Source organism: Sinohyriopsis cumingii, chromosome 16, assembly GCF_028554795.1.
Source record: "Sinohyriopsis cumingii isolate HCF-2022 chromosome 16, ASM2855479v2, whole genome shotgun sequence".
Taxonomy (NCBI): domain Eukaryota; kingdom Metazoa; phylum Mollusca; class Bivalvia; order Unionida; family Unionidae; genus Sinohyriopsis; species Sinohyriopsis cumingii.
In genome coordinates this window covers 68,229,785-68,245,675 of record NC_142976.1, presented here as the reverse complement: position 1 = coordinate 68,245,675, position 15,891 = coordinate 68,229,785, and the positions used below count along the sequence as shown (strand labels likewise).

The 15,891-nt window shown below is 35.3% G+C and overlaps 1 protein-coding gene across 1 annotated transcript in view; it reads right to left on the bottom strand.

The window, feature by feature from the left end:
• LOC149780723 (protein-glutamine gamma-glutamyltransferase E-like) overlaps positions 1–15,891 on the bottom strand; it is a 93,612-nt gene that overhangs the window by 66,925 nt on the left and 10,796 nt on the right. The window contains exons 3-4 of the mRNA XM_089937775.1: positions 14,248–14,430; positions 654–926 (exon numbers count right to left, since the gene is read on the bottom strand). Coding sequence (XP_089793901.1) covers positions 654–926; positions 14,248–14,430 — 456 coding nt within the window. The remainder of the gene's footprint in view (positions 1–653; positions 927–14,247; positions 14,431–15,891) is intronic.

The window sequence follows — 15,891 nt, the reverse complement described above, 5'->3', positions numbered from 1 at the left end:
ATGCCCAAAAGGAAAGGTACCATTCAACTGCCATGTATCATGATATCAGCAATTAAGTGGATGGCCTTGCTGTAAGACAGCACACTGAAGGGATGGCAGGCTGCATTCTAAAAAAAGTAGGACACCATATGGAGTGGGGAAGGCAGGTCATGGTGACACACAGAAATAGGATAGGGATAACAATGTCTGTTCTTTAAGCATATTCTCCCTTCACCAAGTAAATTTACAAAATGTAACTGGTAAAGCATAAATGTCTCTTGGTAAATTCACATCTATCCTGCAAAGACTGGAGGAAACTGCTGGCTGTGTATATAATAACTTTCTTTAACAAATAAGTTTAATCTGGGCTACAAGCATATATTCCAACAAGTCTGTATCCCTCATACTTGCATCATTAGTAATTTACTGCATTAACATGTTATCGACAAAAAGTATCTAAGCAGAGTGGCTATATAACTGTCTCTAAACATTAATAGCAAACTTCTGAATGAAATAAGCAGTAAAATATGAATGAAATAAGTTGTAAAATATGAATGAAATAAGCAATAAAACATAAATGAAAGCAGTAAAATATGAATGAAATAAGTGATAAAATAATCAAAAACTCTAATATCTAGCATTTAAAAAACTTTCTGGTACTGAAGAATACTTGCCTTTGCACCATGGATTGAAAATAAGGTAGAAAAGTGCATCACTCTCAAATCGAGTAAAATCTTCACTTTTACCCTCCAGTTTAGTCTCGATAAATGTTGCATAGGTCCCAATAATGTCATCAGGCTCGGTATTAACGGTAAAGAATACACTAGGACCTTCAACCTTTGTGACCTGGACCGACCAGTCTCCGGTGGCATCTTTGGTTATCGTTTGGTCCTTCACATTTATTAGGATTCTCATCAATGTCCCTTTGCTCTCCTGGGGACGAGCACCTAGGGAAGTGAAAATAACCTTTTATATTTTAACATAGCTACCCTTTAATACTTGAAGTTATAGTGAAAGCCTCTTCAATCCAACTTTGCTCCCCCCCCAACTTTGAGTGTGTGTGTGTGTGTGTGTATGTGTGTGTGTGATATTTTTTAATGTAGCTTTAACAATTTTTCAGTCATACTGATATGATGTCTGCAGTGTGGCAGTTTATAGTGATGTATCACACTGATGCATCATGCCAAAGACAAGTAGCATCATATCCCACCCCATCATATTATCCTAACACCAGGCAGACCAGTCCTAACACTAACCTCTTAATGCCAAGTGCTAAGTGAGTCAGCTGGTAGTACCATTTTTATGTCTTTGGCATGACTTGGCAGTGGTTCCAACCAACATCCTCCAGCATCCGAGGTGGATGCTCTAAAAAATTAGGCCACCAGAGTGGTTCACTAGGATTAATAAGGACTCTTTTAACATACTGGTTCTAAATAGACTTAGGCCACTAGAGTGGTTCACTGGGATTAATAAGGACTCTCTTAACATACTGATTCTAAATCTAGCAGAGAAAGTCATTTTCTACAGAGCTGTTCTCAGATACTGAATAGAGAAAATATATTACTAAATGTAATTTACTCCTTGGAAAACCAACACACATATGACTGGCATTTATTTAGAATATGCTACATGCATATATACTACAGATGAATTTAGTGTTCAGATTCATAGTTTTACACTTGTGCTATCAACACTGGTTTCATATTTAACCTTGATCAAAAATGAAACAATGTATTCATTATTTTAATAACAGTCTAATATAACTTACTTTGAAGTCTTTCACCTGAACTTAGTGTATTGATCTCTGCTGCTGATACTGACAGGACACATTTACCCTAAGATGTGGGGTTTAAAAAAAACAAAACATGGAACCTACTTCAACTTGTGGGATAAAAATAACTTTTAAGAACTTCCCATATTTCCAGTGTTATGTATATTTAATTTATGTTATGTGTTTTGACCTTTATCAGGGATTGAGGATAAAGTTTTGGTTGTCATGGCTGAGGTTTGTGTCTAATTGATTTTTGTCATTGTTTTAAAAAGATGTTCACTTATTTTCAAGTTTAAGGCTCTACCTTTTTTATGAATTAGTGTAATTTTTCCACTTAAAATAACATAACATCCTGGGCATTCTATCATGTCTTAGGTCGAGTGAAATTAGTGGATGTGATAAACAAAATTATTCATTTCTTCTTTAAACTAAGTCTGAGGAATCATTTACTGTTGTGTTCAGATATTATTTGAGATGAATCATTTATTTAAATCATTTATTGGAATTAAAATGAGTGCATTGATTATTTGGACCAAAATACTACTTTGTGAATTCATTTAAAGACACTATTGATTATAGCACTGTGAAATAAAAGACTATTGGTATATCAGCACATTCAAGATTACTGGTATTCATTCTGAATATTTTATAGTTTTGGCCTTGTGATAGGACATTTAGGATTTTTTGGGATTTAGTTGACAGTGCATTAAGTGTCTTTTGAATTTTCACTTTATAGATTAGGGAATTAAATTATTTGTATAATTTTACTAAACTTAATGGTTTTGCTTCTTCTCAGTTACAAAGTTTAAGACCACAGAGTCATAGAACTATTAGTGTTTAAGGAAAACTGAAGGCAACTTTTATGTGTATATTAACTATTTACAAATCCATAGCTGTCATTTCTGCTGGGTTCAATCAGCTGATTTTAATTTAACTGACTGTGTATTCATATTTCTTCAACATTCTCCAGATTTTATCTTCACCAAAGGCAAGTGTTCCCTAACAAACTATTTAATGATAAAAACAGAAAGATGAACTATACATTCTTGAATGTATAAAACAATGAAACTGATTTATCAGAAAAGTTGACCTCACCAAAGTAAACAAGATGGGGAAAAAAGCAATACAATCCACACAAAAAAAATTCAGGGTTTAGTCCAAGCATTTTGAACTAAAACAAACTTGAAAAAAATGACAAGAAAACAGCTCTAGCCCTGGACATCATAGAGCACATTTCCCCGTAAGTTCATCCTGGATCAAAAACAGTAGTAACAGACCTTGACAGTTGTGAAATAAAGGGTTGATAGATACAAATATTACAGACAGTTATATAACTGAAGAATGTGCGTACATGCCAACCCCTGAGAGGTTGAAGTGTAATTATTTATATTATAAGTAGCAAAACAAGGTAATTTTTGGTGTAAAAAGTGTAATCTAATATTACATACTGAATTACTGTATGTAGGAAAAAGATAATTTTTATTTTTGCTACTAACCTGGTAATACAGCTGGTCAATATTTCTATCACAAAGGACAAACTCCATATGGATTAGAACCAGAATACAAACACAAAATCTACTGAAAAATTCTTTATATTCAGCACTCACTTTAACTTGTCTTTATGCGTAACTTTCGATGTATGATTATGAACTGGGATTTATGATCATATGCTCTGAGTGCAGTATTACTCTCATATTCTTCCTTTAAAGTTTGTGAAGTGGTGTTGATTTGTCTTTTTTTCTGATTTGACATGTTATGAAGTTTGAAATGATACATCTGCGTGATCATTTTCCTTCATATAACATCCAAAACTCACACCGTAAAGAATTTAACTGAACATCTGGCACCATTTTCTTTAGAAGTATAGACTTGTCCACTATCTAACTAGCTTATCAATATAACGAATCTCTGAGGCAAAGTTCATATCTGAAGAAACCGTTGTTTTCTTGGAATGGGTCGTATATACAGTAGCTATAAATAGCAAATAAGGAAAGTACTCACACTATTTTTAATCATCTGTCATTTTTTTTTAAAGAATATTCTAAAATTCATATGAGTGGAATTAAAGAGATGATAATAAAAATGACAAAATCAACTTTTTATTGTTTTATTTTTATTTTATTTTTTAATGTACCAAAACAGTGTAATCCATATACAGCAAGCATAAAATGTGATTTGGTGAAAACAAGGTAATGATTATGCCAAAAGCATAATGGTTGGCATGTATGGAATGTGGTACATATAAATTCCTAAGTTCTGGCAAGATGACTCAGTACAAAATTTACATAACAAAGATTTATGAAATGAATAGGACCTTTTTCTCAATCTCCCTCAGGTTTTGGGACTTGCGTGCAAGCAAGTACCTGGCAAACTTGAACTTACTTGAGCCAAATTTCATCTTGTCCCTGACATCAGGCAACTGGTTTTACAAAGCTCTTGTTTAACTGCTTAAAATTTAAATTGTCTACTTTGTTTGACATTTGTGAAGTTTCCCACACTGTGCATCGTCTTAAAATATTTGGTGTAGCAAGTTGGATGCACTGTACACAAGTAAATATATTTACTTCATAGTCTTGTTAATTGTCTCTATATTATTTGACATATTCATTCACTATCACCAACATTTAATATCATTTAAACATCTCACAATAAACCAAAATCTGGGAACTTCTTAAAATAGCTCCCAAAAATGATAAACATTTCCTGCAATGAAAGTACAGGTAAATCTGACCCATACTTTGAAATAACATGAAACTGTGAACTGCATAGAATGCATTCATGCTACTGATGCACAGTGTTCATATCGGTTATTGATCAAGTTTACTAAACACCATCTGGGTAGAACAGCTTTTTATTTTCATCTTGGTTATTGATCAAGTGCACTACACAACATCAGGGTGGAACAGGTTTTTATTTTCATCTGGAATCAGGTCACAATTAGTACTTCCAGTTCAGTACCCATACATGTAGTTCTAGTCTATTTTTGGAACATTGTTTCCTCTCTCATTTTGGTGGTCATAGAAGAGTTTTATTTATGCATTTTTGGTAGGGATTTAAAGGTAATTGTTTATTCTTGAGAATATGAGCTCAGGGTGTGGTTGTCCGTGTGTATTTCAGCGACAGTGCACAGTGAGTAATAAGGCCTTGGTGATGATCCAGAAATGAAATCTGTGTTCTGTTTACATACTGCTCTGTTGACAGTCTAGCATCTCAAAAAAGAGCAGATCAACCTTTGACAAGAACTTCACTGTGAAGTCATCTTTGAAGGTATTTTAGATTAACATATGATTTGTATTGATTGTCACACAGTGGAAAGGTCAGTACTAAGAAACAAATGTAGAGAACATATAGTAAAATTAATCGTGTTCTATGGCCTGTCAGTGCAGTATTTAAGTGAAGTTTAAATTGGTATAAAATCTTTATTAATGATAGACACATGAAATTTGAATATGTTACGTATATTCACTTTGAAAATATAAGAATGAAACTTTTTTAAAAAATAATTTTTATTTTAAAAATTTAAATGAAATTTTAAAAAAAATAAAAAAATAAAAACTTTTTTCCCCAAAAATGCACATATATAATATTTTTTGGGAATGATATTAAATCATATCAGTATGTATATATTCCTAGACCATACACAAGCTCCAATGTTGGATATTTGTCAAATTTTGTCAGAGAAAATATCTTTGTAAGTCAAAATGAGACCTTCATTTAAAATACACGAAGACAAAACTCTATTTTGTATTGGGCGGCCCTGAGTGGCTGAGTGGTCTAAAGGGCTGTCCATTACGGATCACTACCATCTCACCTCTGTCTGCGTGGGTTCGAGTCTCGGATTCTGCCAACGTGGGTATGTGAGAAAGCTTGCCAGTAGCTTCTCGTGGGTCAGTGGTTCCTTCCAGGGTTTTCCCGGGTTCTTCCTCCATCATTAATACTGGCCGCCATGTATAGCCTATCGTGTGCTGAAAAATGGCGTTAAACCCTACAACAACAACAACAAGTACTATTTTGTATTGGTCATTCAAACTATTTATTAGGGGTCCAAGCAGTTAATTTATGTGTTTATGATGGGGTCACTTCCTGAGTAACACATATATGCTTGCATAGCCTTCAGAAATTGTTTATAAACATAGTTATAAGGTATTTAGTGAGAGGACGGAGATTAAAACTTTATACTAGATCCTACTCAAGTTCTCTACTAAATCATTTTAAACTGTCCGAGAATGACATACAAGTCAAAGGGATACAATATACTTTTTCCAGGTATGTTTACCCTTGGATGTAAGTAAACAGCAATATGATGCAAGTTGAACACAAAATGCATTCCATTTTAATGTTCGGTTTGCTTAAGATATTGATTGGCGTAGTGCAGCATTGTGGCTTACATGATGTTATGGGAATTCTAATGATCCATCTTGTTTTATGCATTATTAATTACTAATAATATTTGTTAATTGACACTCTAAAGATTACATAAGAAATATTCAAACAGGTTATTTGAATTTAACTTTGTACAACTGATCTTAACATGGTTACATATCCCACATGAACAAATATCCATCCATTTTAGAATGTTTGGGATCAAAAGTTCACATTCAGTACATCATATAGGCTGACATTGTACCTATAGTGAATCTGTAAGGCACATTTCTGGCTGTGTGCACTGAATACATCCCAAAATGTTATTTTCATCATTAAAAATATGCCTATGTATGGTAGCATATTTAAATTTAGTACTTTGCCAGAGTGCGGTATTGTATCATCAGCTGATATCTGATTCTATTGAATCACTGAGCTTAATAATTAGTAACCAACACTTAAATATACACTATAAATGTTCAAACAGATCATTTGAATTATGTTTGCACATTTGATCTTAACAAGTACATTGTATATGTCCAGCATATGCAAATTTCCATCTTTGTTAACAAGTTTTGGGGATCAGAATTTCACATTTAGTTGATGATATAAGGTTTATTGGTACCTATAGTTGATCTGTGGCCACATTTGGCTGTATTCACTTGCAATATCCAAAATTGTTATTTCCCTCATGAATAAGACTGCTTATAATAATATATTTTAATTTAGTACATTGTCGCTTGACTTTCCTGTATACTGGTATGTACTAATGTTTGAACCAATGATCAAACCTCACCGCCCCAACATTGCCTTATACTTTATGATACATAGTCTACCTGCTGAGTTATTTGATCTGTAAATGGCTAAATATGCTTATTGAAACCTCATATATATTTAGGATGAATTTATCACTTTAATACATGGCCATTGCTTCACATTTCTGAATGTCACTCTGTCAAGTTTAATATTTTTCCTATGTTTGCAACCTTAATGTTTATTTTTAAATTACCATATCTAACACATTTTAACTTCATTTACCTACATCTTACTGTTTTCTAGAATTAAGTGAAACATGTTATATCTATTTAGGTCTAGCCTGGTATCTGGAACAAAGTGTTAGAGTTGGATCAGCTTGGAAGCTCTCCAGTAGCCCAGTGGTGATAGCGAGGTTTCATAAGGACATGTGCAATGTACTGCTGTAAGTGACCAAGATTAGTTCATATCACCACACTGATATATAGCGCCTCAAAGACATGGCTTAGGTCTTCATGACAGAGATTTGCACCATTTTTCAGTAAGGTATAGCCTCCCTAGAAACTGTATTTTCCTATCCCAATGTCGCCTTTTGTAGTTATCGACATTGAAATGGAATGCATTTTTGCTATAAAACATGGTAGTGGTCCCATCAGAATTTTAAATCTGAGTGCACTATTAGTTATACAAACAAATGCCTAAGAACCCGACACAATAAATGTGGAACATGGCACCTGTCATTGTTTCTTTAGTGTGTACACCTATATGCATCTCAACATGTATATTGCAGCTTGCTGCCAAAATCACTTTGAGCTATGTCGCTTCACTACCCCTGGGAAACATGTCATCAGTTGTACAGACCCAAACTACCATTTGTTTTAAATACCATTCATTAGTCAACCTTGCTGTTTAAAATTTGTCAAACTGAGTTTTAAAACTTGTATGAAAATTTAATTTTTCAATAAAATGTAGTTTTTAAAATTTAAATGTTTATTTAAATTTCCATTAAAATTTAATTTATCAATATTTTTTAATTTTAAACAAACTTTCAGGCAGGCCTTATCTTGAATTACAATTAGGTTTTGACTGCATTGAAAAACTCCTATAATTAAGGAAGATATAGAAAGTTTAGTTTTGGTTTCTCAAGAGCACTTGGACCAAAACTTCCACCCTGTGGAACACCAGCACTATACACTTTCTGGCAGATGTCACATGCCTTGTTTGCAAGGAAATTCAAAAAGACTTCATGTATAAGTTGAAATAAGTGTGACATGCAAATATAAAAGTCTGACTAAAATTGGCCAAAATATTTTTGGCCTTTCAGGAATCAGGTCACAATTAGTACTTCCAGTTCAGTACCCATACATGTAGTTCTAGTCTATTTTTGGAACATTTTTTTCTCTCTCATTTTGCTGGTCATAGAAGAGTTTTATTTATGCATTTTTGGTAGGAATTTAAAGGTAATTGTTTATTCTTGAGAATATGAGCTCAGGGTGTGGTTTTCCATGTGTATTTCAGTGACAGTGCACAGTGAGTAATAAGGCCTTGGTGATGATCCAGAAGCGAAATCTGTGTTCTGTTTACATGCTGCACTGTTGACAGTCTAGCATCTCAACAAAGAGCAGGTCAACCTTTGATAAGAACTTCACCATGAAGTCATCTTTGAAGGTATTTTAGATTAACATATGATTTGTATTGATTGTCAAACAGTGGAAAGGTCAGTTCTGAGAAACAAATGTAAAGAACATGTAGTAAAATTAATTGTGTTCTATGGCCATCTTGGTTACTGATCAAGTGCACTATACAACATCAGGGTGGAACAGGTTCTGACCAGCTAGAAAGTATAGGTCTGACTGTAAGATAATGATAGTGAGAAGATTCTGAGCACGATTATTACAACATGGTCAAATAATGAGACATGCAATTCACATTTATTGCATGTGCAATAATACAGTGTGACTTCGCTATAGCACAGTAGCTGGAAGCCATAAAACCTGACCTTGTTATAGGCCAAACTGTGTTATAAGCAACCAGGTCAGTTAGCTGAAGAAAATAATGTATGTACCCCAAAAAACTGCTGGGGGGGTATGTAATAAATGTGGGCAGTTAAATACATGCATCATTGGCACAGTTACCATCTTAAATCGATGCATATTAAATGAGAAATATAACTGTAGTGAAAACAGAGAAGGCATATATAATAGTTTACTTTATTTAGAGAACCACGAATTGGTACATATACGTGAATACTATTTATATATACATGTCTAATGTATAACATGAATAGAGTATCAACACCATGTGCTCACCTGCGAATCTCATCATATACCATGAATCCACAATACAAGTGATTCCATCGAAAATATGCACACACACAGATTAAATATTTCAATAATTTTGTGACAGGTCATAGTGGTCTGAATTCAGTGGAAAACATAACACAATCATGTTACAAATGTCATGAAGCACATTTACTTTTCATTACGTCCCAAGTCGGTAAAAGTTAGTTTGCGTTGTAAGCTGCCGTTGGTAGCATTGGTAAACATAAACTTTTTCCCTGCGAAAAGGACACTTTCATGCCACAGTTAACGTGTGTCACAGAATTAGGCAAAAAAATAACTTGGTTTTGCCTTAGAACTATTTGACTATTTTTCGTTGTACATGCGTACAACGTTATGTAGGGTGAATGTTTTTCCAGGTAAGCGACTGTATTAACATGTACCTCGCCGGGAATTACTTGCGACAAAGGGACATGAATAACATGATATGCACAGGTATTTTACCCTGACTTTTGCTCACTCTCCTATGGATTTAAGTAAGATCAATTTCTAAACCGACACTGGTCGTTTTGGATCACGTCAAGGAGTGTACGCTCTCCTTTGTTCTCCAGCCATAGGGGTAAGTGTTAAATTTACATTTCATTTGATATGCAAAGCTTATTCGGTTTGTAATGTCTTATTACGTAATAATGCATTTATTACAACGCAGATCTGAACTTTGAATTACAAGTCACTATTAGAGGTTAATGTATTAGCATATGTCTAGAGATTTTACAGAAACTATTATTATGACCAATTTGGTTTTATTGTAGCTGATTGTGACTGTCACTGTGATTGTGATTGTGACTAGGGCTGACTAGAGCTGACTAGAGTTTATTAGAGATGTCAAGAGCTATCTGAAGCTGTTTAGAGCTGTCTGGAGTTTCCAGAGTATTTAAGGCTGCGTGCTGTCGATACATATGTATGTACATATGTCTGTGCCATGAACGTAGATGTAGCTAATTCAAAAGGGGGCTGTATGCTGTTTGTACGTGTATACATATGACTGTACATGTGGTGGATCCCTAAAGGATGCGAGCGGCCGATAAGAGTGTGGGCCAACCCAAGGAATCGTGCGACTGTACAAGGGGTCTAGAAGCATACGTTTGGTTCAATTATTGTTCCAATTGCATTTTTATGTTCATAAGATTATTTTGAATCTTAGTTGTGTTCATAAGATTATTTTGAATCTTAGTTGTGTTCATAAGATTATTTTGAATCTTAGTTATCTTAATTGGAGTTCATATTTGAGATTATGTGAATCTCTTTTGAATCTTAGTTATCTTAATTGGAGTTCATATTTGAGATTACGTGAATCTCTCTTGTAGTGTATAATACTGTTTGAAGCGTATCTGCAGTCCATGAGGTTTCTTGGATCTGTACTTCATATTGATTTCATATTTTTGGTTTATTTTCAATGTGTGAATGTTGTGTAGAGTGATTGGGTCAATCGTATGTTGAGAGCGTGAGAGAATCATTGCATTTTTACATCATATATTTTTCTTTATTAATTCAATTCATAAATTTCCATCTTTCTCACATTGTGTTTGTCTTATTCATTTAGTCCAAAAACCCACTCGGTTTCTATTCTGCGACGTGTTCCAGTCATGATTGAAAATGCAAAAGTCCATCAGATTCCATTTTATTTAAGTTTGGTACTGACTTCCTTTGAAGAAAAGTTCTTTGTTTTTATTGAAGATTGTAGTTGGCTTTCTTTGATGAAGGGTACATGTGTTATTGAAGTGACAGCTAAAGGCCAGCTTTGGAGAACCAAACAAATGCCCATTTCTTATTGTGACAGCAACATCAAATAACTGTACATGTACTGCATGACTGAGACTGATTTTTTTTCCCATTTGCTGAGCACATTTTCATAACAATCAGTGCTTCAAAGGTAATCTGTTTCCTTTGAAATTTCAGCAAACTATTTTATCTGGGTACATTTTTAAAAAGGAATTGGCTGTCGTTCGGACTAGTCTAGTTACTGTTCCTCCCTGCATATTGAATAAAGCAATAAGCAAGATGTGATTTTTTTATATTTTTTTAATTGTTTTTTTTCTACATTTGTGGTAGCAGCGTAATGCTGCCTTCCATGCATGCGTCAGAAATTTAGTAAAGGGACAACAGATACAAGTGTTCTGGTCAGATGACAGGGATTATAACAGAAAATGTGAGTGTTCTGAAGGATTTAACTCTGAGTGAATAGTAGAGGAATTCACTTACCATCCACATACAAATGCCAGTCGTTGTAAATATATTACTTACTAGCGATCAGCCGAAAACCCAACGAAAGATAGATTACGAGATAATGTCTCATCCAGGTGATCTCCGTTACCAGAAATGTCAACAACAAAAAAGTGGATATCTCACAACATACAGTACTCATGCTAGATGTCAAGATAAGCGGATTATGATATAACAATGCACTATTTAGATGGTTTGTCAATATGGACAAAGAATTTGTTTATGTTGTTGTTGTTGTTTTTAGGTTTAACGGCATTTTTCAGCACAAGATAGGCTATACATGGCGGCCAGTATTAATGTTGGAGTAAGAACCTGGGAAAACACCGGAAAGAACCACCGACCCACGAGAAGCTACTGGCAAGCTTTCTCACCTACCAACATAGGCCGAACCTGTGACTTGAACCCACGCAGAATTTGTTTATGTAACAATAGATACATTTCAGAACATTTTATATCCAGTTTGCAGCTTCCTTTCATGGGGGCCTCTGAATTTCTCCATTCCAAACCAATGGTTGTATATACAAGTTTAAACAGCCAACAATGTTGCCATTAAAAAAATCGCCAGATGGTTTATTTTGCTGCCAATAAGGAAAAAAATCCAAGTTTGCAACATTTCCAAAGTCCTACGCGATCCCAGAACAAACATTTTATATGTTATTTTTCTTACTTTTAAGAAGAAAAACTACTTATCTGTGTACAAGAAAAGTACTTATCAAATTTCAGGAGCCAGGCCACAATCCTCTTGTAATATTTATAAGCGATCTCTTCCCCAAAATGATAATAAACTTTTTACATTTTTTATGTACTTTTAAGGAAGAATTGTTTTTCATGTGTGAGAAAAATACATGTATATGACATTTTAGGAGCCACGTCATCACGACCGTGTTATATCTGAATTTGTGTTATAATGGAGGGTGCTATAGCAGGGTCACACTGTATCATTAATGCACTATAGTGGTATTGGAGATGTGTATTTTGCCACTCTGACCAAACAGTTGGGTGGTGGGTGCACTTTTGCCAAAAAGTTAGTACCAGTAGTGTGTTTTGGCACTCTGACCAAACTGTAATGGAAGTATTTTGGCACCCTGACCAAACAGTAATGGGAGTGTTTTGGCACTCTGGTCAGACAGATGTATGATTTGGCATTCTGAAGAAACAGTTATGAGTGCATTTGTTCACTCAAATCAGATAGGAGGGTCTTTAAGCACTCTGATTGACCAAACATTTAAAAAATAATTTAGTACTCTGACCAAACAGTTAGGGGTATGCTCTGGCACTCTGACCAAACAGTTAGGGGTATGTTCTGGCACTCTGACCAAACAGTTAAGTGTGTGTTCTGGCACTCTGACCAAACAGTTAGGGGTATGTTCTGGCACTCTGACCAAACAGTTAGGGGTGTGTTCTGGCACTCTGACCAAACAGTTAAGTGTATGTTCTGGCACTCTGACCAAACAATTAGGGGTGTGTTCTGGCACTCTGACCAAACAGTTAGGGGTGTGTTCTGGCACTCTGACCAAACAGTTAAGTGTATGTTCTGGCACTCTGACCAAACAGTTAAGTGTATGTTCTGGTACTCTGACTAAACAGTTAGGGGTATGTTCTGGCACTCTGACCAAACAGTTAGGGGTATGTTCTGGCACTCTGACCAAACAGTTAGGGGTATGTTCTGGCACTCTGACCAAACAGTTAAGTGTATGTTCTGGCACTCTGACCAAACAGTTAGGGGTGTGTTCTGGCACTCTGACCAAACAGTTAGGGGTGTGTTCTGGCACTCTGACCAAACAGTTAAGTGTATGTTCTGGCACTCTGACCAAACAGTTAAGTGTTATGTTCTGGTACTCTGACTAAACAGTTAGGGGTATGTTCTGGTGCTCTGACCAAACAGTTAGGGTTATGTTCTGGCACTCTGACCAAACAGTTAGGGGTATGTTCTGGCACTCTGACCAAACAGTTAGGGGTATGTTCTGGCACTCTGACCAAACAGTCAGGGGTATGTTCTGGCACTCTGACCAAACAGTTAGGGGTGTGTTCTGGCACTCTGACCAAACAGTTAGGGGTGTGTTCTGGCACTCTGACCAAACAGTTAGGGGTATGTTCTGGCACTCTGACCAAACAGTTAAGTGTATGTTCTGGCACTCTGACCAAACAGTTAGGGGTGTGTTCTGGCACTCTGACCAAACAGTTAGGGGGGTGTTCTGGCACTCTGACTGACCAGATATTTAAGGGTGTGTTCTGGTGCTCTAACCAAACAGTTACAGGTGTCTTCTGGCAATCTGACCAAACTGCCTGCATGTATTATGTCACTCTGACTAACATTTACGGGGGTTGGAAGGAATACTGGCAGTCTGACCAAACAGTTACAAGTTATTTTTGAAATCTGAACAAACAGTTAGGGGTGAATTTTGGAACTCTAATGAAACAGTTAGTTGGAGTGTTTTATAAGGGACCAAACAGTTGTGGGAGATTGGGGAGGTTGGAATGCTGATCAAGCAGTTTGGGTTGTGTTTTGAAACAGATTAATCATTTACAGGGGATGGGGAGTGGGGAGGTTAAGAATTCTGACCAAACATTATTCATTATTAGGAAGTATGTTTTGGAACTGTGACCAAAATAGTTAGGAGTTTGTTTTCGAATGTAAGTTAAATGGAAATATACACTTCATTCACATGAGAAAATGTAAAATGAGGAACAAACATGTCAATCCACAGCTTTTGCTATCTTGCTTCAATTCATGGATAACTCAATATATCAGCATCCTATGTCATACGTAGCTAAAATAAAATTATACCCATAGGTCTGAAAATGAAAGTCTGATCATACCTGTTGTAAACTGGACATAAATTATGTCCTCCTCTTGGTTTATGTCCCTGTCAAATGTAACTGACAGAGTAAACCCCTGGCCACGTCGCACAATCAAACTTTCCAGTTCATATTCATCTGTGTGATGACTCTTCCTATTTTCCTCCAAGTGATAGTCGATAGACTCCACCTGTAAGGCCTCACCTGCAATGGTAGCAGAATCATTGCTCATCACAATGTTCAGATGTAACAGAACTGCATATAAAAAAGGTTGAAATTGTGTTTAAAGATCACACAGGGGACAAGATGGAAGCATTCACTATGAACAGGGTCTTTATAAAATAGATACATTAAGTGTATAGATAGGTTGCGTTGACTAATTTTGCATTCTATGCAAAAAAATAATGAATCCAGACTGAACTAGTAGTATGGTGAGCAATTTGTTCCTGTAAATATACCCCTGCCTCTGCTACATCCCTTAGTTAAAACAAGATGGAAATGAGTCTATAGTTATAAAAACTGCATAATTTTAAAAAATAATAGTGTGAGTGAAAAAAAATTGCTATTGTTGTTGTGGGTTTAATGCCATTTTTCAGCACACAATATGCTATGTATGGTGACCAGGAAGAATCCGGGAAAAGCACTGACCCATGGGAAGCTACTGGCAAGCCTTCTCACATACCCACATTGACTGAACCCAAGACTCGAACAAACACGAATGTAGGGGAATGCTTTAGACTGTTCGGCCACCTTGTCAGTTAAAGAGAGCAATAATTCACACAAAATCATTCAAACACAAACATTCTGTAAACATGGCAACCATAATATGTACCAAGTTTTAGAGCAACTAAAAAATCAAAGTATTGATAATACTGATGGCCTGGAAGATTACGGAAATGAGGTATAATAAATAGGATCAAAGGAATTTTAAAAAATTGAAATACTGATAATCCCATTCCTTTGTATGATCATAAGAAAATAAAAATATCCCTTTAAAATCATGTAATCTGAATTTTAAATGTTTAAGTCTTTTCTTCTCAAAACATGAGCCCCATAAAGGGATTTTATGCTATACAAGCCACAATGAATTTCCAGGAATTTAATATCAGATCATTTCTTTCTTTATACTGTTGTGCGTTAGAACCATCTATCACAGTGATATTCTTCAGCAATAACAAGATTTTCAAATCAGATTGGCACCATTTTCCTTGACAACCAAGAAGATATAAGACTTCTCATGGAAACCCTATGCTAACATGACTTTCTGTTTCTTTGAAATAATAAGATTTTTAAGATGGCTGTTATGTTAGCCATATCTGATATGAGTGACCCCATTTCCATTTATGACCAAAAACTAGACATAATAAAAAGTCTTTTGGTGAAGGCAAAATATCAATATGACCAGCCAGGATTCTAGGTCTATAAAGTGATAACAAGATTTTCATGATGATGGTGTGGCAGCCATATTGAAAGTCATGTCAGCAATAGTTTCATTCACAACCAGCTAGACATCGTAAGAAGCCTTTCAGTGAAAATCCCATGCTCACATGACAATTCATTCAGGATAAGTGAAAACAAGATTTTCAAGATGACCAATGTGGTGGCCATTTTGGCTATGCTATCTGAGCAGCACCATTTGTACTTAGAGCCAAGTAGACATCATTA